The sequence below is a fragment of the Astatotilapia calliptera genome, chromosome 19 (genome assembly GCF_964374335.1).
Source record: "Astatotilapia calliptera chromosome 19, fAstCal68.1, whole genome shotgun sequence".
Classification (NCBI taxonomy): Eukaryota; Metazoa; Chordata; class Actinopteri; order Cichliformes; family Cichlidae; genus Astatotilapia; species Astatotilapia calliptera.
The window spans coordinates 26,575,678-26,599,793 of record NC_137440.1 but is presented as its reverse complement, the minus strand read 5'-3'; the positions used below and the strand labels follow the sequence as shown (position 1 = coordinate 26,599,793).

Genomic DNA, 24,116 nt, shown 5'->3' with positions numbered 1-24,116 from the left:
GAAGAGAGCCCAAACAAGACTTTGTGCAGGAAAATATAAAGGCTTATATAAAAATCTGAAAGAAAAAACCTGAGGAACACTACGTTTTTCATTTTTTCCTTTCAAATGCTGGCAATTTAGAGGGTTAACAGCAGAACTGAAGATGTTCTGGTCTATTGTTAGCTATAAGTAACAATGCTGTTATGGTCAGCACTGTTTTATAGATTCAATTTACTGAGGTACGCTGTATGTATATGCTTCCATAAATTCCACGTCATACAAAAATCTTCCAGAGGCCAAGATGAGAAAACCGATACCACTCTTACATCTGTACGGTTAATATGTGGATTCCGGCAGCGGTCTATAAATTTAGCTTCACTTAAAGACTGTTGGCAAGGTAACAAAATATGTCCACCAGCAACTCCAAAGTACATCTCCTAAAATAGAAATATTCTGTCAAGTTTAATCTGTTTGCTTAAGCTGCAGCTAATTTAGTAGTGACACAGTAAAAGCTGCAGTACGGTTGTCTCTTTTTGTAGGCAGATATTGACAGAACAGTGTCTAAATATAAAGTGTAAAGATACATGCCAAGAACACGGTTAGATTTAGGAAATGTAAACCCCTGGTAACCTAATGTGTTTTGTCTTTCACTTAAACCTCGCTTCTTTATGACCAATAAGGGGTTATACATGCAATTATCACATAAAGTGCAGTCAATAGGATAGCAATCCAGCTATTGCTCTCTCTAATGTGCACAATGCACTTCATAAGAGATGAGGAGAGGAGTGGACGGAGAGGCAGCAGAGATGCTCAAAGGATGAGACACTGTCTCAGACTCACTGACGAACACAATTTGTATTCTGAAGTGGAGCTCTGCAGTGGAGCGGGGGGGGGGGGGGGGGGGGGGGAGGAATCAGGGCAGTGGATCACCATTGGTGGGCTGATACACGCATGCTCATAGTATGGACACATGCATGCACATGCACATGTATAACCAAACGCTTCTCTGCACAAGCACAACTCTAATAACTGCATGCAAATCTACAGTATACTGTATATTGCCTGTGTATTAAAAATGAACACAAAGACACGCGTTAGTATATGTTTACACACAAACACATGTACACATACACACATGCACTCCATCTCTTCACTGCCAACCTCTTATTACAACAGGCTACCTCACTTGGCCCAGCCAAACCAACTGTAGTGCCAGCGCCAATGCAGCTGCTGTAATCTAGGCCAAGCTATTTTTATAGCAAGCAGCCAAGTACAGGCGCAGGGAGCCAGAGGGAGACAGAGGGATGGGAGGATAAAAGAATGTCTACAGGGCAGAGAGACAGATCTACAGAGTGTAGGTGAGACAGCATGAGGCAGAAAAGAATAGCACAGAGAGGCAGAGCTGGTGTAGAGGGAATAAAAGTAGTGAGGGGCTGAGTGAAACAGAGTGAAAGAGAGCAAGGTCCTGCTGTGTGCAAAGTACAGCGTCAAAACCTGAAGATGAGCACACAACAGAAATGACGAAAACAAGTAGCCTCCATCAACACTGCTTCAAAGCCCCAAACGTTTTTTCTCTTTTTAATCTGGTGGTTTGAATTCTGCAATTGAGCTCAGAAAATTGAGGGGAGGATGATGAAGCTGCTGAAGTCATTCAGATGTGAAATATGCTGATAGACGAGAGTTTTACATGACTTCTGGCAATCAAACTTTAATTAACAGTGATAGGCACAACTCCCAAAGGTCAAATCTGACTGTAACTATTTTCTCCTAATTAACAGAAATGAGCCTGTTAACATGGGAAATCTGCACCTATGCAAACAGAATTTCAATATGTGCACTGCACTCCTGGGTAGGGTTCAGGTGTAAAAAAAAGCTCATATCGTGTACTTACAATCAAGATTTAGCTAGATAAATCAAAATCTGATGACAGCTGCTGACAGATCAGCATTTTTGAAAGTTACTCTTAAATTATTCATTTTTCCCCTTAAAATGTATTGTCATTAAATATGTAGTGGTCATAGATTTGAAAGCACATTTGACATCTTGAAATTCTCTAATGTACCTATCTGGAGAATAGCCGTGCCAACATTAACCTGTGAGATAACGATACACCAAAGCAACAGCAATCCTGGCAAATTAGCTGATCTCAGCGCTAGCCGACATCAGCTGAAGGCTCAGCTGGCACTCTTATCCATATCCACTTCTACATTTTACATATGGAATGCTATTTAAACTCCTTCATAATTGACCACAATTGCTGTGCATCTGCAACCTCAACTCACCTAACCTAACCAATGCTGTGTCTACACATAACAGACTTAGCAAATAACCATTTTAAACTGTAAATCTATGGAAAAATGCTAAGATAACACAGTTTTACCAGCAAAAAATAGTATTTTTGCATTAACAAGCTGATTCTCAAAGACCTACTCTATTACCCCCAAACTTGGCATGTGTTGGCATGGTGTACAGTGTGTCCTTAAAAATGTGAAGAATCCTATTTGCAATGGCTTCATTTTACAGCCTGACAATGATCCCAAACACACCACAATAAAAGCATATCTGGATAGAAAACCGCACAATGGATGGAACACTGTCAGTAATGGATTGATCTTCCCAGAGCTCGGACATCAGAATCAGAATCAGAATCAGAAAGGGGTTTTATTGCCAAATGTTGAGCAGGTTTACAACATTAGGAAATTGCTGCGGTGCTTCAGTGCAAACATAGTGTCATAAATAGCATCAACATTATTGAAGCAGTGCGGGATCATCTTGACAGAGAACACTACAAACGGCAGCCAACATCCAAAGAATAGCTCTGAATGTTGTTCAAGAAGCCCTGAGAACTATTCCTGAAGACTACGTAAACAAATTACAAGAAAGCTTAGATAAAGGAGTTCGATTGGTGTTGAAGCTCGTTAGAATTGTTCAAATTCTATTTTTTTCCTTATATATTGTATTTCCATGTATTTTTGCAGACATTTTAATAAATCACTGCTCAAGATTTTTGCACCGACACTCTACAAATATCAATTTTCTGAATTGAGTGCTGCAGAACTATTATCTGTATTATCAGCTTGTTTGTTAACAACTTCCCATTCAATTGTTTCCCATTTAGCATCTTTTGGGCATGTAGCTATGGATGGTGGTATTGTAGCATCTTAGACGCAACAGTTACCTGCTTTTATACATTAATACAATAGAAATAATCATTTTAACCGACTAAGGAAGGGCAGCAAATATTTATTTGTCTAGTCAACTGGTCACAGTCATTCCTAGTTTTATAGTTCGACTTAATAGCTTTTTATAGTTATCTATTAACCATGTTTTATTAAATACATTCTTTAGTGTGGTGCATTTCAATTCTAATAATGTGCAAATTTGTTAAGAAATGAAATTTAAAAAAAAGCTTTTTGCAAACTGCATAACAAATATGAGAACTGACTGCACAGTATGTTTTTGGTCCACAGCCCACATCTGGTGGGCCACCAGCAGCTGTTCAACATTTTAACCCCGTCCAGCAGCTTAGGAGCTGGAGAGATGAGCTGCCGTATAGCTCTGTGGGGAGGACAGAGACAGAGCGAGAGGAAACACAGAGTGACACGTGCCGATGGTTCCACTGATTGCTTTGAAATCAGGTCAAATCTTTGGATTGGGCTAGGCGGACTCGTTGACCCATATGCAGGCAACAACGCTGCTAAAGGAAACATAACAAAGGAGAAGAAGAAGAAGAAAGAACAGGGAGGGACCCGAGGCAGTTTCAAAGCTTTGAAGAAAACATTGTATTCTGAGAAATGGGTATCATTTTCCAAGGCAAGCAAACAAAGAGAAAGAAAGAAATCATAAGACTGTTCACCAGAGGATGGAAGAGCGTTCTATTCTTTCAGATCTAATTGAAAGCTATGGGATTCTAATGGCAGCTGAAATGGGCACAAGTGGTGCACTGGTGCAATGAGATTGTAGACTGAGCACACTAAATTTAAATAAAGTAGGAAATGTTTATGCTTAAGTTTAAGATCCATTTCACACAACCAAATAATTATCAAAGCAACAAATGCTCAAAAGCGTACATCAGAATGCCACAGTACAGCCAATAGGCAGCATGATGGAGACGGTGAAAAGTAGACAATGATAGCAAAGAGAGCACTCGTGGGCGGGAACGAACAATGATGGGAACAGAAATGAACAAACAAAGCTAAATAAGGGACCAAAACAAAAGGAAACACAACAAAAACATACTCCACGACAAAACATCAGCAACAGCATCAATAATCCTTTTCTGTATACAGAAATCGTTTTAAATGCCGTTTGCTCCAACTCTCCTCCAACAATAATGCTTCAAAAGCAAACTCAGAGGGGAGCTGGTGGTTACATTAAGACAATGAAAAGTTATGCAAGCAAGTGAAAAAGTAAAAAAATCTAAAATATGGAGGATATAAACAAAGTCTTTAAAACTAGGCACAAGTAACCATCCTGGATATACAACACAGTGGATGCTTTCCATTATTATAATGTTATAACATCTTTTCATTTATTTCTCACTATCAGCTTTACTAAACTTCTTATTTATTTATGGGTTTGTTTCGGCTCGTTAATGTGACACATTCTTGCCTAAAAGCAATCGCCTTGTTCAATTTCACGGACTGCATGATTACTTTTGTTCCTCGTTCATAAGAGTCCGTTTATACTCTGCATCAGTTAAAAAGGCGCTCATACTCTATTGTTGTACTGAGACTGCTATTCTTGAAATCACCCACAGTACATTTCTGTTTTTAGACTGATTGAACCGCAAAATAATCTGGATTTAAATAGAATCGCAAGAGCATGACTAAGAACAAATAACACAATGTCTTACATAGCACAGTAAATCTTAGAGTGTCATAATCAAGCCTTGTGTAGTAGGCGAGGGCGGGGCGAGATGCGTGTGTGGAAGAAAAGCCATCATTTTCATCAAAGCAGCCACACATAAAACCAGTCATAATCGCACATCAAAGAGCTAAAAATTATTTCCACTAAGCTCTTTTGAAGGTGTGGGGGAGGCGGTGTACAAAACAGCAAAACAAGTCCATGATGAGGGTATATAAGGATGTAAGTAGATATATTTATGTTTGAGCTTTTGAAATATTACATCACAGATTTATGTAAGTGGCTTTGATTAGCTGTGGGATTTATTAAATCGCAGGGTAACTGAATGACATTTATGTGCTAAGATATTTTTAATGTGGCATTGGAGATATTACGATATTTTACCACTTGTCTCTCAAATTCAAAAATAAACCTAACAAGTAAGATTAAATGAAAAAAAGAATAAAACGATAGTGCTAAAGAATTTCCACAAGTAATGAGCACAAAAAGTTACTTATTTTGTCCAATTAAAAGCGTCAACTAATCATATTTAGAACTTAAACATACAACCACGGTGTTAACAAGAATATTGTAACATTACACAATATTGTAAAAACTTTTAATGAATTAAATGTGTTTGCAGCCTCATGTTTTCTAATCAAACGTAATGATACAAATGTTTTAACAGGTCAGCATTAAATCTCCCTTCTACTTCATGCAACATGCCCAGCTCTGTTATTTACTTCAATTCTAACATGAAATAATGTTAAATTTCAAAAACATTAAAATGATTTAAAAAATAATAAGTTAATATCTGCTGCAGTTTGCTTTGATGGACTATTTTGCTTTCCTGGGGAATGTCATCTGCATCCCCTCTCTTAACCACATCTGTTAATGTGTCCACACAGATAAGGAGGCTCTGTTACAGTTACTAAGACCTACTAAGACCAGCATGAAACTTTTATAGTTTTGAGAGTTAGCAAAAATGTGAAAACGACTTTGTAATGTGTTCTACAGCATCTTGGACCACAAGTTTTAACTTGTGAATAATGCAGTGATCAGGTCAGTTTGAATCTTTTTACTCGGGAGTGTTGCTGCTCCTCTCTATCGACCCTTTTACAGCAGGCGCAACATCACAGCAAAGCCAACAAACATACTTTTTTCACAGATGCACTTCATAATTGCAGGATGTTGCAAACACCAGCTCTACTGCATACCCGCAATCCAGGAAGCTACAAGAAGGAGCTGAACAACTCACCTGTGTAGGGAATTCTGATGATGCGATCAGGCATGTGGTTGGCACACAGAGGGTCTCCTGATGCTCAGAAACTGATTCCTTTATTTTTTTTTAAATTTAAAAGTGCTTTTCCCTCTGAAGCATTGGTGTTTAGTGACTTAATTAAAAATTGGAACAGATCGGACCACTTACCCCCCCCCAATACATACTGCCATATCCATTATCACGGGATGGTGAGGATTGAGACTGAACACATTTGCAACAGCTTTTAAAAAAAATTCTTACTGTATTAACTGATGTAACTACTGTAAGAAAATAGATATTGCATAAGTACAAACACATTTTTCATTTTCATGAATAAATCTCAATATTGAATAATTGTAACAACCACCAGTGCCATATCTTTTTCTTTTTTTTTAGCTTATTTTCAGTTTAATTATGAATTGACTAAAACTTTGACTCCAGTCTCTTTTATCTACAAGGCCACTGGATAGTCCTGAGAAAATAATTATTATTTATAATTATGATATAATTATTATTTAGTACTAAGTATTATTTATTTTTTAAAAATGGCAAACCTTGCTTTTTGTTTTGTCTCATCTAGTAGAGAACCAAAACCTTCGCCATCAGGAAGGAAATAAAGAGAAGGTTCTCCCAAAGTCCACCAATCTTCAAAGAATGAAAGATCACATCTTATCAAACAGTACATGCTGTCGGTGGAGCAGACATATGGTAACACAGAGCGAAAGTCATAAAATATCTGCGGCCCCCATCTTGTGAGGAAAAGCAACCCCACAGATCCCTTAGGCAAAACAATCCACCTCCCCAAACTTGTGAGAGAAAAGCCTGGAGTAGTGGAAGTGAAGGAGAAAGAAAGGCCCAAAGGCAGAAATAGATCCGCACGAAGACATGTGCCAAGCCTGACAGAGAGAGAAGAAACCAAACAGACAGGACATCTGGAAGGACCGCAGGATCGGCACAAAGAGTGTCCAAAAACAAGCTTCTGTAAAAGCCTGGAAGATTTCAAAGACGCTGCAGTTGTGAAGAACAAAGTTGTATAATAGGAAGTTGGGGAAAAACAAAAAGAGAGGAATGCTAAACTGGTTAGATGAATCCATGACCATTATGACAGGAAGATAGATAGAATACAGGCAAGAGAATGAGGAGAGCTGTCAGTTATATCCAAGTTACTCATAATCATACTAACAACAACATTTTGCACCTTTGTTCTTCACTGTTTCTCATCCCTCCATTTATACTGGGCTGTTAAAACACTCCAGTGGTCACCTCTGTTTTTTTCTTGACCACAGAAAGAAGAACAAAAACAGGAGATACTCCTCAGACGTGACACTTTGATATCTTTAGGAAGGAAAAGGGCAAAAAGAAAGAAGTGTTCAGAATTAACAAGGAGTCAGTGAAAGAAACTAGCACTACAAAGCAACCGCCTGTAGCAATGACCATTTTGACCACATTGGTGAAGAACAAAACATTTGTCTGTAGGTATCATATCTTGTGACAAAATCTCAACTGCAATAACTTCAGTAATAATATTTATTTCCATAGCTTGGTCATCCAATGGTCATCCAGTTCTCACAAAGAGTTTTGTACACCCAAGAGCGTCTCAACTATCAACAATTAGGTTTGTAGAGCTAAAACACCCATTACCATCAGCAGACAGCTGTATCATCTTAATCATAAAGGCTCCACTGAGACCAACCATTTTCAAGCCTCCTTCATAAGACTTCATCAAAAAGTTGATTACGGTGTCACCGCCTTTGTTGTCAAATCAACACTCAAATTATTTCACAACAATTTGACCCTGTTAAATGGTATTAGGGGAAAATGAGTCCCCAGTGTTTAACAAAACAGTTCAGCAAATTTAATTTCACTCAGAAAGGGAGCTGATCCATGTAAATATCAAACAGATCTTAATAAAACCACGTCTGAGAAGGGCTTAGGGAACTGTGTTTCTTTGTATAGAGGTTTGAGTGCATTTTACAGTGTTACAGAAGAGGTCATTATAGTTAACTAGAGACAAAAAAAACTAAAACTAGCTGTAAAAAAATTAAATTAACAACAAAAAACCCTAACTTTTGACAAAAAAATGTAACTAACTGAAGCAATTTTGTGAACTTGGAAAACAAACTAAAAATAAAAATATAGAGGTAATAATCTTAGTTTTAATATTTGTCAGTCTGGTAAAATTCTATTCACATTTGCCTAATGAGAGACTGATCAACATGTTTATTGAGACTTTGGTCGTCTATAAGACTGTGAGTTAAAATGTTCTGTGTTTTTAAAGTGACACCTGTACTGCTTTTAAACAAATCTTGCCTCTGACACAAGCCTGCCATAAAATAATAATTACAAAGAAAAAAAACTATCGCTGAAAGTAAGAAAAATTAAACGAAACATTTCCACACAATAAAAACTAAACTGAGACCAGAAACACTGCTCTGGAAACTAATTAAACTAAACAGAATTAAAGTCAAAAAGTCCAAAAAAATAATTAACTAATTAGAAAATACAAAATATTTCTGCGTGCAGCCTTTACAGGTTAGCCCATAAAACAGTTTAACAAGCTCACAGTGGATCATAACAATGCAATTTAATTAGTGGATATATTTGTTCTCATTTGCATTTTGGGCTTAAGTGATTGTCTTAGTAAATTCATGAAGGTGAAATATTAAAATAAAAGCAGTAAAATTAAAAATTTGATGGCTATGGCACTAAACTAGCAATGATAATCTGTTAATCTTAGATTAGGAAATATGTAATCAAATTATAATTACTAATCACCTTTTCTCATCTCCAATAGAGCTGGTGATTACAAAGGGTTTACAGCCAAAGATTTCTTTTTCTGTTTAATTTTTGTAAAAGCAACATCTCCTGATGACACAGTAAACCCTTCACAGACAGGATGGCTTACAGAAGACTTTCTCTCGCTCATATTTTCTAATCAGTCAAGCACATCAATGTAAGAGCCTAAGGGAAAATCTACTGGCAAATTAATGCAACTGTAATCAAACCTCTTAACCCCTAATGCTATTCATGTGTTCAAGCTCTAATTTAGCTCCATATTTGTCATTATGCACAAGCGAACAGGGATCCCTTGTCATTCCACAAAGCAGATGATTGAAGATTTTTTGTCCTGGGCTTACATGCACACAAATATGTTTTCATCCAGATTTAAAACAACACCTCAAAGCTTTCAAACTAAAACCGGGTCAGCAGACTTTGTTTTAAGGATCAGAGCAGTGTTGAAATCTGCCAGAAGTTTGCACAATGATTTAGTACAGATACGGCCTAATTTTAAGCTTGTTGTTTTCTTTTTTCTTGTACTTATATGCCCATATTACACTGTGGACATTAGGGCAGTGCATATGCATAAACATAAGCAAAGCGTCAAACTACTTGTAGACACGTTCTTCTAAATACTCACCTGAATTTTAAATGTTTAAAAAGTTTTATTACTGATTAATTGAAACTTTTTCATTCATTTTCAGTCCAGTCCTTGCCCCTGACCATTTTCAAGTCCCTAACTCAAGGGCTAAACCAGTGCTATGTCAACAGACAACTTAGTAAAGAGCCGATTTTTAATTGTATTATTCAACAGCCTGTGATAAAAAAAACACAATTTGTTTCAATTTCATTATTTAAATGTACAAATGTACAAATGGAGCAAAAAATAATTAATGACAGCCCTATAAAAACTATCTACGGCAGATGAACAGCATCTAAAAGTCATTTCCTGACACAGAACCTGATAGATCCCTCTGCTCCCTCAGTTTATTCAGCTAGTGTTGGTTGTTCTCTGAAGCTTCATGGAGAAATGGTCTCAGTGGAAGGGTGGGTGTGAAGAAGCCATTCTTATGGCAAAGAAACGGGGAGAAAAGGACGAGGTATGCCAAATACACAAGAACTGGACTGAAAATCAGTGGCAACGGGTCCTATTGAGTGATAAATTCAAATTTAGACCTGATTATTGAAGCAGCGTGGGATCATCTTGACAAAGCATAACAAAATTCAGCAAACATTTAAAGAAGAGCTTTGAATGTCCTTCAGGAAGCCTGGAGAATACTTAAAGAAATGACTTAAAGAAATGACAGGCGCTTGCCTAAGAGAGTTCAGGCTGTTCTGTAGAATAAAGATGGTCATATCAAATATCTGACTCTGATTCTAATAGAAATGTAAAAACTCTGTTTTTGCCTTACATACAGTGTTTGGATTTATGTTTGCATTAGTTTCAATAAATATCTCATCCTAAAACAAAAAGAAATTAAAAGACAGTATTATATGTACAATGCTGTACATGCAATAAAATGGTCTACTATTAGACAGGAAAACAAGCATGAGTGTACACACACACACACACACACACACACACACACACACACACACACAGTTTGAAAAGATGAGACTTTCTTTGAAAAAACCTCCTTAATCACTTTGTTTCCTTATTGGACTCCTTCATTAATGGAAGTTTACTGAGTGGTGACACCTGTTGTTCATGACAAGACTGCAGAGTGTGTAGTGCAACTCAAGTGCCAGTATAAATGGTTCAGAATCATCAAAGTTGCCACAAAAAAACAACACCTAATGCAGCAACCATAAACTAGCATTTAAGAAAAGGTATGTGTGTGTGTTCAGCTTTCTGTAGATACTAAAGTCTAAAAATGTCTAAAAGTGACTAAAACCTGTCACTGCAAAAGAAAACACTGTCATCTTTTCAAACACTTGAATGCATCACCAGCTCTGTTTAGCCAAATTATGCTTTCTGTTGTCATCTTAAATTGTTTTCCGCTTTCTTCCCTGTTACACACAAAAGCAAAACAAGCACACCAGGCCGCAGAATCACTCCAGTAGGGGTACCAGAATAATATCCAGGCCACAGCAGGAGTAGCGGGCCGGGGGCACTCACTCTCTCTTTACTGCATCGTGTTTGACCTTCAGCCTGCAAAGTACCCGCTCCCTCATGTTCACCCTTTGGGACCGACAGCCAAAAATAGACTGCAGTCTGATACATACAAACATATCACTACTATACACTTGCATGCACACTGTATGTATGTGTACTACATAAACACACATACTCACACTCACTTTACTTCACACTTTTCGAGTCCTGCACCCTACTATCTTTAGTCCCGATGGTTCAGCGGCACTCTGCACAAGGGTTGTCTTTCTTTATCCTCATATATATTTATGTGTGTGTGTGTTTGTGTGTGTGTGTGTGTATGTATACATACATACATATATTTATATATACATATAGTCATGAGTCACACTATCAAACACATTGCACTCAAGTGGGACAGAAAGTGTGAGAGGAGAGGAGTTTTACTTTTCACATACTTAGAGCACTACATCAATGCTATATTGCTAATGCATTGCTAAGAGGGTCAGCCTGGAAAATTTTGCACTAAAGATAAAGTGGTTACTAATAGTGGTTAACATGTTTTGCTGTGCCAACTGGATGGCCCCTTTGTATGAACAAAAACGAAGTTTCAACAAATTAGAAGCAATGCTCATGTTAGGGTTAAAGCGGGCCATAAAGCTCTGGAACATCATTCTGGCACCTTCAATTAATGAGTAATTAAATCTGATAAGTATTTTAATACATAATGAATATAAAGCAAGTTCATTTTTCATGTGCTGCAGCCTGATGCTCCTTCCAGCTGATGTCAGGGAGATACTCAGCAAATTAGAAAGTAATGTCACCCCACGGGTCTGCCTGCACATTCATACACGTCCCTTTTCCTTCCCCTCCTGCGTTCATGCTGCAGGCTTCAATAAAGCCAGGCTACAGAACAGGAGCAAGCATAAACGTTTCTTTTTTTGAGTGCAGATTTTTAATATCAGCAAACACAGAGATGTTTTTTTGGAAATTGGAACACAATGTGTCCGTTAGCTAAAGGTGACATCTAAGACATGGAGAAAAAGGAGAGAAAAAATGAGAGATTATTTTCAGAGATGAATACTACTCAGCTAAATAAATACTTAAATAATGAATTAAACTGCAAATGCAACACTTGGAGCTCCATTTATGGTCCCTCAAGTTTATAAGTCTAATACTCAGTTACTTTTTGGCTTGACTCCGCCCCCATCGATGTCTAACACTAACATCTTTGGGGCTTCTAAATGCTCCACTATCATGTTCACAGCCTGCCACTAGAAGCTAATGTTTACTGTCCATCCGTTTTCTGCTGGGTAGGTACTGCAGCGCCGTGTGGCTCTTTCTGGCTTTGTTGCTGAGGACATGTGTTTACTGCAGCTCGAGATGAGAATAATTAGAGAGCTCTGGAGAGCTGAGACAAACTTCAGAGGCATCTCATAATTCACTGTGGGTAGGTTAGTATCAGTAGCCGAAAAAACATGTAACATTTAACCTGCTGTTAACATAATTATTTGGATATCTAACACGCATAATTTACATTAATCTTATAACAAAATTTGTTTGCCTGCAAGATAAGAACATTTTGTTTGGTGTTGCACTGCAGCTGCTACTTGCTTGATCGCACTGGTTATGGAGTGAGGAGTGCTCAGGCTGACAGAAGCAGAAGCAGCAATAAAAGCTTTGCTCGGTGCTGATTAGGCCTGATATACGCTAGGCACTATGGGGGACAGCTCATGACGGCTCCCCTGACCTTTGCCTTCATAAGCACAGAAACCCATTTGCCTTGTTACTTTGCCCACACTCCCTCACTCCTTGTACACACTTGCTTTCTGTGGGTGCTCTACAGCAGATAATGAATCATTTCAAAATTAGAAGCTGCTCTAAGAGCACATTGCAGCGTGAACACTAAGATGTTCTCTCTGACATTGAAAACTAGGAAATACCAAACTGGATCCTCTGTATGAACAACTGACAAAAAAGTCCTCTTTTGGAATATTTTTAAAACATATTAATTTAACAAATAAAGGTCACTTGCCTATAGCGTAAATGATGAATCTAACTTTATAAATGACACATGCAGAATGATAAAGAAAGGCCCATTAGGTATTTTAATTGACATGATGATATGAGTGCTATGCATGATCATTTAAATCATTAAGTGTATTAGTGCAGTCCTGTATTAATAATGACGCGTCATTTAAATTAGTAAATGAATAATAAAGCCGAGGATTAGTGGAGACATGAGCTGAGCCAGTCAGACCTTAGCTGATCTTCCTATAAAAACTAAAAAATCCAAACACTTTGGAGGCATCTCTCCATTTCAGCCGAAAGCTGGTCAGGAGCAAAAAATAGTGCAGATAAAAGAGGAAGTGTGCCACTAGGTTTTACTTACTTTTCACTAATGCAGAAGAAAGGAAAAAGGCTTTTACAGTGTGCTAAGAGCTTCTCATAAACATGGAGGCAAATGTTTCTCTGTCTCAGTAGCCATCTCTCCTCTCTAGAAGAGCACAGTGTGATTACAGCAACAGCCCATCCCTTCTACATGCAGGCCTTTGAGAACAGAAACAGAAGGTAATGTCGGAGCTGGGAGAAAGCCAAGAGCCCAAAGACACAAAAATGTAGGTTGCTATGTTCCTGCTGAATGTTGACAACACATTTAGATAAGTTTATAGCAGTTAGGCAAATGCTGAAATCTTCCAAATTTAACACGATTTACAGGTTGTGTGTGGTTGTGTGTGTAAAATTGAAAAAGCACAGCTACAAGCTAAAAACAACCTCATAAAAATCCGTGTTCATGCTCTGAAAATACCACACCCAACCTGTTTTTTATTTCATATCTCTTTGTGCCCTCATTCTAAAGGCTTAAATAAACCTCAAAAAGTTCTATATTTAGCATAGCTCATTTATTTGAAACATATGGAGAACGTTCTATTGACAGGGTCTCACTGAAGGGTGTGTGGGTGGTATTTCCACTTAAAAGCTGGAGTGTGAATCGTAATGAAGTGAGGAGGCAAAACGAAAAGGAAGGGAAGGGGGTGGACTCGAGCGCTAGGAGCAATGGGTGTACGAACAGCAAACTCACAAAGCAGGAGTGATTCATTTAAAGGGATTTGGTGCATGCGCCAGATTTAGCCTCTCTGCTTTGCATTTATACACATAGAGAGGATAAAAAAAAGAAGGCTACGAAGAAGCACAGAACGGGGGAGGAGGGAGGTATTTAAAGAAAGTAAGACAGATAAGAAAGTTAACAGGAAAGTTTGTAGATTGTGATCAGGGGATGATGAGCTTGATAGTTTTGGGTGACCAAGAGGATGGACCTTACAGAAAAAAGACTTGAAGACAGGGAAATGTAACGATGCCAGCTGGACGGATGGAGGGATGACAGCGCAGCGTAATTGGATTAAAGGGCAGAAAATTAAAAGTATTTACTTTGTATCCTCCTCCAGCAAATAGGATCCACTGATAGCACGTATTGCTGTTCTGCTGAGCTACGAGAAAGGCAACACTTTCAAAAGAGGCCTTAACTGAATATATACAGTATGCATGTGCATAGACACAATTCCATATAATTGTGTCTGCATCATATATGCATGAGATCTGTAATATAAATAATACAATGCATGAGATGATGCCTGAATGTTATGCACAACCACATGGGCCAAGTCTGAGTGTGGCTCATGATTCTGTGCATGTCATGTTGTAATCTGCTGCTCTGCACTCGTGTTCCCTGGCAAACAAACAGCAACATCAGGTGTGCATATGTGCGTGTGCTTTTGCGGCTGAGCAATCAGCAGCACAGCTTGAGACCGTGACTGGACTTCGACAGACAGGATGACAACTGCGCACGTGTTGCCAGACTTTAAGTCTTGGACGGGCTGACACACTGAGCGAGATGACTCAAACGCATAAACACCCAGTCACGCAAAACAAAGACACAGCCCAGAAAGTGCGTTTTGCAGCAGCTCACCCTGTGCAAGTCCTGCTCGAACACAGCTTCGTGGACGCTGCACGCAAAGAGCGCTGTGGGAAGGTCGCTCAGATCCATCATCTCCTCCACCATGCCGTCTTGATCACTCTCTCCAAATATCATGTCCTCTTCCTCCTCATCATCCTCCTCGGGATCACTGCTGTAGGCCTCTGAGCCGTTACTCCATGCCTTGGAGCTCTTTCGCAGCATTTTGAAGGCTTTTAGGCAGCTGCTGACAGAAGGGTGGAGATGACAGAGGATGGGGACTGGGAACAGGGTAGGTTTGGGGGTTGGAATTTGGAAGATAAGTTGGTGAGGCTGGATGAATGTGTGTGTAAAAGTTGGCTTAGTGTGAGGTGACAGTGAGATGCGGGTGTTTAACTAGATCTTAGTGGTAGGATGGAAAGGGAAAGTAAGATTAAGAAAAGCAAAACAGGATAAATTAAAGAAAAAGGTTTGCATCCTATTTGTAGGTTATATTTTCTCCCAGTTCAATTATACCATTCCCTCCCAGCAAGGTTATTAGCTAACTAAGACTAAACTTAAAACTAAGATGTGAAAATCATTTTACTTGACTAATTATTAAGGTAAAATTAAAAACTAAACTTTTGAAGAAAATTAAAACTACTGAAACTTGGAAAAAGTAACTTAAATAAAATAAAAATAAAGAGGAAATATCCTCAGTTTTAGGATCTGTTAGTTTAATACAATGCTATTACAGAATTGCTCATTGTTGTGTGTTTTTATTCTAGCACTTGTACTGATTTCCCTAAATCTTGAATCAGACATATTCCCTCGTATAATAATTAGACAGCAATAATTAAAAAATTAAAAGACTCAAACTAACACTGAAACTAATAAAAACGAATCTAAAACTAAACTGAAATAAGAAAACCCACTCATGAAACTAACTGAAGACAAATTGAAATAAAAACAAAAACTAATTAGGAAACACAAAACTATGATAACTCTGGCTTCGAGTCAAATTTTATTACCAAATATTTTAAAGATGATGCTGACTTTATTTGACCCCAGTTACAAAATAATCTCTTCAATCATACAAAAAAAGAAAGATAAGGCATAAAATATTTATTTAACCATCACTAACTGTGAAGAAGCCCTCAAAAAAAAAAAGAGTTTAATTTTCAAAAAAGGTACATATAAATTACTTGTGGTTGACTTACAGTTTTCCTCTTATTTTATATGAAAAATTAAATAATTATATTAAAGAAAAGAAATGGATAGGGGGGATGGTTAGCACCGCCAACGCTGCACTGAGGTAAGAGTGCCATCTAGTGGTATAAATATACACATACACCACAAGATGACACTTCCTGTGAATATTTTAAGTACAATAAAACGCCAACATCTAAAAAAGAAAAAAAAGAGCCAACTGTCAGATATTTAAAATAACACCGACGAGGAAGTTTGTTTCAATATAACTTCCTTGTAGCAAGACAGGAATGGTAAAAACGACGGCAGCGAACCGGCAACATCTCCTCCCTGTTGTTTAAGAGGATCGTGACATCAAAATTTGCGTTGGGTGTACGCAGAGGAAACCCCTGGACATTACGTAAAGCTCGTGCAATGAATAAATAAATAAATAAACAATACGATTCTGGCGTTAAAGCACTTTGCTATCGATACCAAAGATTGTTTTTAAGCCTCAACAAATTTCAATTTTTATACAAAAGTTAGCACACAAACACAGACGCGCGCAGAGGATGAAGTTACTCTTTTATTTTTTTCCCTCTGTAATCGCGTCCCATGCAAATATTTCCACTCACCTCCCTACTGTCAGCGAAAGCGACCGAAACAACCCATTGCAAGCGCACTTACATCAGGATTTTTCCGGTGACTTTGTTAAACGCAGCAAATAGAAGCTGTTCGTGTTTATTTTGAGGCTGTTGACGGAAACGTGGGTGTTTGTTATTACTGGATTATTTCACTCCGATGCAGCCTACTTCCACCGTCTGGATCCGCAGGTGGGGCCAATCAAATATGCGCGTATGCTCGCAGCGACCAATCAACGTGCTGAAAGGGGAGGACGCTACAGCAGCTTCATGATTGGTGGCGGCCAAGCAGCAAAGATGCACAAAATCCGCTGCTGTATGGGGTCAGAAGGATTTCTTAGAGTCATATCAGTCAGTAAGGATCGCTTTGCTATCTTCTGCATGTTTTAGCTGAATATATACACATTTCAGTGTTTCTAGAATCAATTGCTGTTATTTTTCCTCTATCTACCTGTTGCTCAGTCAAAATAAAGTAGCTAAGCTTTGTGTCTTTTAACTAGTGAAATGTAGTTCTGAAGATTTTACAACGGTTATCAATTCAAAAGCAGATTGCATGCTATAATACGATAATATTGGTATTATTGTGGCTCCAGGCCAAAGTCAAATAGAGGCATTGATATACATTATATCAGGGATGTCTAACATAATTTTACATTGTGGAACATGTGCAGTCAATTTTGAGCTTAAATCCCTGAAATATTTTACTATAAGAAAAAGAAATGCAATTTTCTGCAATACATCTCAGGTTTTCTTCATGATGTAGAAATGATGCTTTGACTTTAAATTAGAATAAATAAATAAAGGTTCTGTTAAACTGCCCTGCAATTATAAAACGGAAAATGCTTGCTTGTCCTATTTTTTATGGTTATTTTCATGGTCAACCTACAGCAAAAATCTTAAATTTCTTTCTGTCATGTAATTGTTTATCTTTTACTTTTACTTTGGTGTAGTATGAGTGGCGATGGGCAGCTAGAAAAGCCGTGAAACTCATGAAAATGCAGTTAAAAAACAAAAATGTATCCCTTCCTTCACATTTTCCAAAGTCTTTGGTGGGCTGATTCTGGCGCCTCTGCATTATATGTACAAAGTCATCCCCATTATATATAAACCGGCTTTAAAATGGAGTTGGTTCCCCCTTTGCGTGATTTTTTTGCCCATTTATTCAGAAGAGCATTTGTGAAGTCAGTAACTGATGTTAGATGTGAGTTCCTTGCTCATAATCTTTGTTTTAGTTTAAGATTTTTGATCAGGTTTAGACCAGGGCTTTATGTGAACCACTCAAGTTCTTCTGCACTAAACTTAAATGCTGGAACAGAAATCGGCCTCCTCCAAACTTTTCTGACAAAGCTGGGACAATATGCCTGTCCAAAATGTTTTGGTAAGCTGAAATATTGGAACCAAGCCAACCCCACAAAAACAACCCTGTAGTACAATTGATCCTCCACCAAACTTTACATCTGGCAGCTAGGTAAGATCCTCATTCCAAACCCAAACTCATCCATCACACTGCCAGACCGAGAAGCATGATTTGTGACTCTACAGAACAATAGACCTTGTTTCTACTGCTCCAGTCCAGTAGTGGCTTGTTTCGCACAACTCAATATGACACTTGATGATGTAAGGTTTGCCCGCAACTGCTCTTCTATGGAAACCCATGCTCTGAAACTCCTGGCACAGTTTTTGTGTTGATGTTAATGCCAAAAGACGTTTGGAACTCTTCCATTAATGAGTCAAACTGAATTCTAGACACTGTGACTATGTGCTGTCATTCCTAAACACCACTTAGAGTTGATTGCTGAATATCTAGGAAGGAAGAAATTTCACAATCTGACTTCTTGGAATAGGGGCCTGCTATTACAGTAGGGTGCTAATGTTGAAGAGTTATATCAATGTCATTTTAAAACCACTAATGTGAAGAGTTGCAATTTAGCCAACAAAGAGCTAAAAATGTATCAGAAATCCCATAAAGCACAACTCTGACCAAACAAAAGCTGCATTACGTTAACTTTATGAGACAAGATTACACACCACTGTATATTTTACAATGACAAAAATCTGACATTTACATTACCAGTGCCGTTTTTCAACAGTATCCCAGTTTCATTAGAAGATTAATTATCACCACAATAACCACATACTGAACAGTGTTAAAGCAACGAGCCCTCGGGTAGCTGTTCTAATAACACTGATGAGATGCAGTGACCCATGTGCAGATGGCAAGTGTCTTAAAGTGCCACTTAGGCAACAATCACTTCATCTAATGATAAAATTGCATTTGAAAGACACTGCAGAAAAGAGTAACACTAACTACGTTTTTTATTTCTAGATTTGGGTGTTCTCAAAAACTCCCATGTGTTGAAAAGGGACAACCAAAAGTTACAAGTTCAATTGACAATGTGCACCGTTTTAGCTGGACAGCTTCATTTTTTATATATTCTGTTATTACACCCATTTTACTTATTAATCTTAAGATGCAAATTTTTAAGATCCCCCAATATGAAATTACTGCAACTGTACTTCTGATTAAGACAGTCCCTGACAGACTCCCCTCACCTTTTATCAACAGATGTTCTACAGAATTTGTAGCTACCATCTATACAATAAATGATCCAGTTCAGAACCAGATTTCAAGGCACGTTCAAAACTTTTAAGATACGATTAATAAATACATAATAATAAATTAAGACAACTGCAACCCAGTGTTTGGTCACATTAAGAAATGAAACAGTGCAGTGCACTCCCAGGATTAAGAGAAGGCAGAAAACTGTGCATGGAAGACAGTTGGAGGGAAACATTTAAAGCCAAAATATAATTTGACAAGTCTGAGAAGCTATATTATAAACAGCCATGGTTTGAGTCCTCCATGGAAGAACAGATCATTGTATGGCCCCATTGATAAGTGAATGGGAACAAATTGCTAACTATTTGTGGAGTGCTCACTGGAGGTATCCGTGATGACATCAAGTATAAGGTAGGCAGCTTCAAGGCGCAACACTGTCTCTTTTTCTCAAGTGAAGTTTGCAAACCCATCAAACAGTCTTTGGGTTTCTTCTGTTCATTCCTGTAATGAATACAGCGGACAGCTTTTAAAAAACGAAAGCTTTCCAAGTATGTGCACAGGAGCGTCAAGCCAGAGCTGGCCTTTTGTAGCTACTTGAATGTTATTAATTGTTGAATGGAGGACTTGGGAATCAGGAGATGCACTCATGTTTAATCTCTCTTTATGGCAGGATGGCCTTGTGATGCATCACTGGTTCTAGGTCCGAGCGGTGGCGTTTCCAGGTGGACTGGGAGAGGAGCAGGAGCCACTCCATTGTTGTTGACAAGAGTCCCATAGGAGAAGGAACCACTGTAGTCTGGCTGAATGACTGGGCCTTTGTCGTGGATCGTCGGGACACCTGATAATGGAACGGACAGGCAAAGGTTCTTAACACAACTTCAGCAGAGCTAAAATGCCAATGCAAGCCTGCGTAGCTTGAAATCTCAGAAGACACAATTTATGATGTTTATGTTAAAATTTATACAAACCATTGCTCATATTCAAGGTGACGCACGGCTCAAATATCCTTGCCTTTTTCTTGGTTTTGGTTATAAGGAACACTCCAAGGAAACAAACTGCAGATCTGTACAAAGCACAAAACAAGCATTTACATTTATTAATTTTTTTAATACAAAGTTTTACTGCTTGGTATTTCAAAGAGATACTGTATAACACATTTCTGCCAAGCATGTTTTTATTGTGTTTATTAGTATAAAAACAAACAAACACACAAACAAAAAAAATGGCGATATTAGGACAGGTGGCCTAACAGCATGCACAACAGTGAGTGACTGAAACCAAAGCAGTCAGAAGTCTAATTTAAAAAACATTCTGCTTATGATGAATGATTACTCACCCCAACAAAAACATGCAGATGTGAAGAATGTCTTCATTGCTAAACTCCAAGTAAAACACAGCTCCTGAAAACCAGAAAACAGCAAATCTTTAATGACTTTGGCATTGTTACTCTAAAAGGCGTGTAGCAGAAATAAAGCAGGTATGGGCTGCAGATGATCTATTAGACAACTATTAGAGTTGCGCACACAAGTTAATTCGATTGAAAACAATGGACAAACCAGCAACAAAGAAGGACATGACTCACCAGCCAACACGGCAAAGAAGGTGGAGAGGATGTAGTTGACACTCGCAACGAGAGAGGAGTCGTGCAGCTTACAAGCTTGGGAGAGAAATCTAGGACGACGGTAACAAACAAAAACAGTGGTGTATTAATTATGCTTATCTACTGGGTCCAATTAAAACCAATTTAAAACAAACAAACGAAAAAAAAAAAAAAAAAGCAATCAAGTGATGCAAGTTCACCCTGCTTGGAAGATCGCTGACGCCACCATGCACACAAACATGACGCTGAAGATCGGGTAGTTAAGCTGCATGGTGCCTTCGATGGTGAGAACCAACATGCCTGACACAGCCTTCACTGTCAAGACTGTAACTGAGCCTGTGTGCCAAAAGTACACAAAGTAGGTAAGCAAATAAAGGCGACAAGGAGCGACAGCTTTGGTTCCATTTAAAAATCTGAAATGTGACAATGTATCCTAACAAACATGATAGCAGCTTGGTCGGAAATTGATTGCTTCAATGCAGGACACTCACCCAGCAGTGCCACCAGTAGCAGAATAATAACGAGGTAGTTAGCTTTGCGCCGTTTGTAGAAGTATAAAAGCAGGCAGAATGTGATAATCTCCAGGAGCTGTCAGTTAGGATACAAACAAGAATAAACACCAAATTAATGCCATATAGAGAAAAAACAATATATGAAACACAGGAAAGTCCAATAATAGGACAATTAATCTTACAGACAGAGACAAATGTGTATGCAGAATACCAACAAGGATAAAAAGAGCTGGTCATTTTTCTGCATTTAGTGCAAGGTTGTGGATTATAATGATTGTGTAAAGGGACGACCGAATTAAAAAGGAACAGAAGGTAAAACAGCCTCGCATTAGGTGCCAATTTGATGGAGCTTGTTGGCTCATTTATTCTTACCAGTTTTCCAAACTACAGCCTCAACATTAATCACAACACTGTGGTCATCTGTATGGTTGAGCTCCCTTTAAGAGATTTGTTTTAGCACAACATACAACAGACATGACATATACTAGGCTATTTAAAAGTGTCACTGCTTCATATGTCACGCTCTATATGTTAAACTAAGAACACCACATCTACAGACAGGAACCATTTGAGAACTGTCTATCTAAGAGAGATATCTCACCAGATACAGGAGAACAGGCCATCCAACAAGGTGCTTCACAATGTTAGCTGCTATAAGTTTTTCATGAGAGTTCGGTCCAAATGATACAAGGAGGTATGCCCCTCCAATAACAAGGATGTAGCCCAGGAAGACGAGGCCGTACTGCTCTGAAATATCACCAAGTGAAAACCGGATCTTATTTACTCTGTACAGGACAAACTCTTTGGATGTATAATTTCAGTCAGTAGAGCAGCAAGAAATTAGCATACAATGTCACAATTTCAGTTCACATGGATATTCTGAACTTACTTGCAAAGTCCTTTGGTTTCAGTCTCTCACGCAGGAAAATGAAGCCCAAAATTGAGCTAGCTGGAAAGCAATTTCAAAGGGAACAATCTGAACTTTTAATTCAAGCTCTCCTTTTAATTTGTTCTATTTTTATAAATAACATATTGATTAAGGTTGGAATATGTATCTGTAAAATGCAATACATATATCTGAAAGTGGAATAAATACTTACTCAGGACTGACACGGCATTGAGAGGGGCTACAATAGCAAGAGGGGCAAACGCATAAGAGACAAAGTTTGCTAGCTCCCCGAGACAGGTGAATATAAAACCCGACCACCAGGTTTTAGTGCGATAGAAGGCACGATGCTCCTTTGTTCCTGCTAACTTCACATGGCTGTATTTCTGCAAACAAAAGAAAACATGCAGGTAAAACACAGCTGTGACAGCGTAAGCAGAAAATTTACACAGCAGTATACGGTGCAAAGCAAACATAAACAAGGCCTAAATCAAACTATAAAAGAGAACATTTAAATAAGGGATGTCATGACAGCATATATCATTTATTCCACATAATTTTTAAATCCTGTAATGACCTAGCCTCACCTAGAAGCTAGAGGACATGACTCACAAAGGGCATGCACAGACAACATTGATAACATTGTGTATCAATTTAAAGACGTGAAAGTTTTTTCAAGGAGCCATGTACCTGAACGGTTAAAGAAATGCTGACAAGCACATTTCCAAAAATTGCAAGTAAAGTCCCGATGAGGTTGTCCTAAAAAGAAAGAGGAAAACATTTATTAAAATTCACATATTCGATCAAAGTTAAATAAACACAGTTTAAATCTATCTTTTTAAACCCCAAGGCAAAAAGAAAGAGAAGTTCGCTTTTTCATGGCACAACTCTTTGTGAACATTCAAATATATAACGCAGAGTGATTAAAGCGGATGCGTTGGCAGTTTTGTCTATAACAAATGCACAACGTGTCCGTCTAGTCAGATAAAACGAGACTTTGAATGAATCTAGATAAAAAATACAAAGCAGAAGGCCAAGACGTAGAAGTTGGACTTTAACCTAGACCAGATGAACAATACTCGTGCTAAAAGCCACTCGTAACACTACAACAAAGAAATAAGACGAACAGGAATGGCCATAAGGGGGATCCCGATTACGCCCTGCCACCACTATTACAAAACAATAACAGGAAACAGACTTTGTAGCTCAACTTTTGTTACAACCGTAATTTTTAAAACCTTGAAAACAGCGCTTTTGTATGGGTTTAGACACCCGCTACTAGAGCAAAGAGGTAAACATACAGTATTAATAGTCGATTATACATTAAAGTACTGTTTTTAAACTAAGCGTCTCACCGTGTAGGACCCTATTTCGGCTCCGTTGTAGTCCATTTCTGTTAGATACACACGCGTTCTCGGAAAAGTACCAGATATTTCACCTTGTCCGGTTGCTTCTGATTTGACGTAAAGTATCTATCGCTCATTTTTGTGCGTGTCCATTTTTCTTTTTTAGCTCTACACTCAGAAAGACACCATCTTTGAGACGAGGAGCATCTCACTTCCGGATTGAATTCACCTGTTTAGTGACGGAAGCCAGTCGGTTTAAACCACGTGACCGCGCACGCTCGCAGCTTTTATTAACAAACTAGAGGAGGATGTAGCCGGTTTAAGGCGTGTCTGATTCTTATTGTACGCAGTGACTTTTAACCTTTTTTTGTTATTCTTGCTGCCTTTTTTTGGCTTCTCTTATTAGTTACTGTAGTTCAGCACTTAGTTAGCAGTACCGAATGCGAACACTAGGGTGTGCTATTGACTTGAGATTTAGCCAACAACTTTTACAG

At 38.3% G+C, this 24,116-nt stretch overlaps 2 protein-coding genes across 4 annotated transcripts in view; both read right to left on the bottom strand.

Moving 5' to 3' along the window:
* Positions 1-16,917, bottom strand: part of rcan3 (regulator of calcineurin 3) — a 47,553-nt gene extending 30,636 nt beyond the window's left edge. Inside the window, exons 1-2 of one of the 3 annotated variants that reach the window (XM_026151701.2) lie at positions 16,713-16,917; positions 14,926-15,191 (exon numbers count right to left, since the gene is read on the bottom strand). In XM_026151701.2, coding sequence (XP_026007486.1) covers positions 14,926-15,135 — 210 coding nt within the window. In that variant the 5' untranslated portion in view covers positions 15,136-15,191; positions 16,713-16,917. Of the gene's footprint in view, positions 1-14,925; positions 15,313-16,712 lie in introns of all 3 variants that reach the window. The other 2 variants (XM_026151704.2, XM_026151702.2) reach the window with 2 other exon arrangements.
* Positions 16,918-18,710: 1,793 nt separating this feature from the next.
* On the bottom strand, positions 18,711-23,860 carry nipal3 (NIPA like domain containing 3). Its single transcript, XM_026152718.2, has 11 exons — positions 23,632-23,860; positions 22,967-23,035; positions 22,491-22,662; positions 22,280-22,339; positions 21,992-22,137; positions 21,370-21,466; positions 21,079-21,214; positions 20,861-20,949; positions 20,615-20,678; positions 20,247-20,341; positions 18,711-20,116 (listed from the first exon to the last, which is right to left on the bottom strand). Exons 1-11 carry the CDS (start codon positions 23,665-23,667, stop codon positions 19,929-19,931), a joined length of 1,152 nt encoding a protein of 383 aa, XP_026008503.2. The 5' UTR covers positions 23,668-23,860; the 3' UTR covers positions 18,711-19,928.
* Positions 23,861-24,116: the final 256 nt, after the last annotated feature.

Coding starts and splice junctions, on each gene's coding strand:
- nipal3 (XM_026152718.2), bottom strand. CDS start 23,667: ATGGACTACAACGGAGCCGAAATAGGGTCCTACACG. Junction 21,467..21,991: donor GGCCTGTTCTCCTGTATCTG/GTGAGATATCTC, acceptor CCTAACTGACAG/CTCCTGGAGATTATCACATT. Junction 20,342..20,614: donor ATCTGCATGTTTTTGTTGGG/GTGAGTAATCAT, acceptor TGCTTTGTACAG/ATCTGCAGTTTGTTTCCTTG.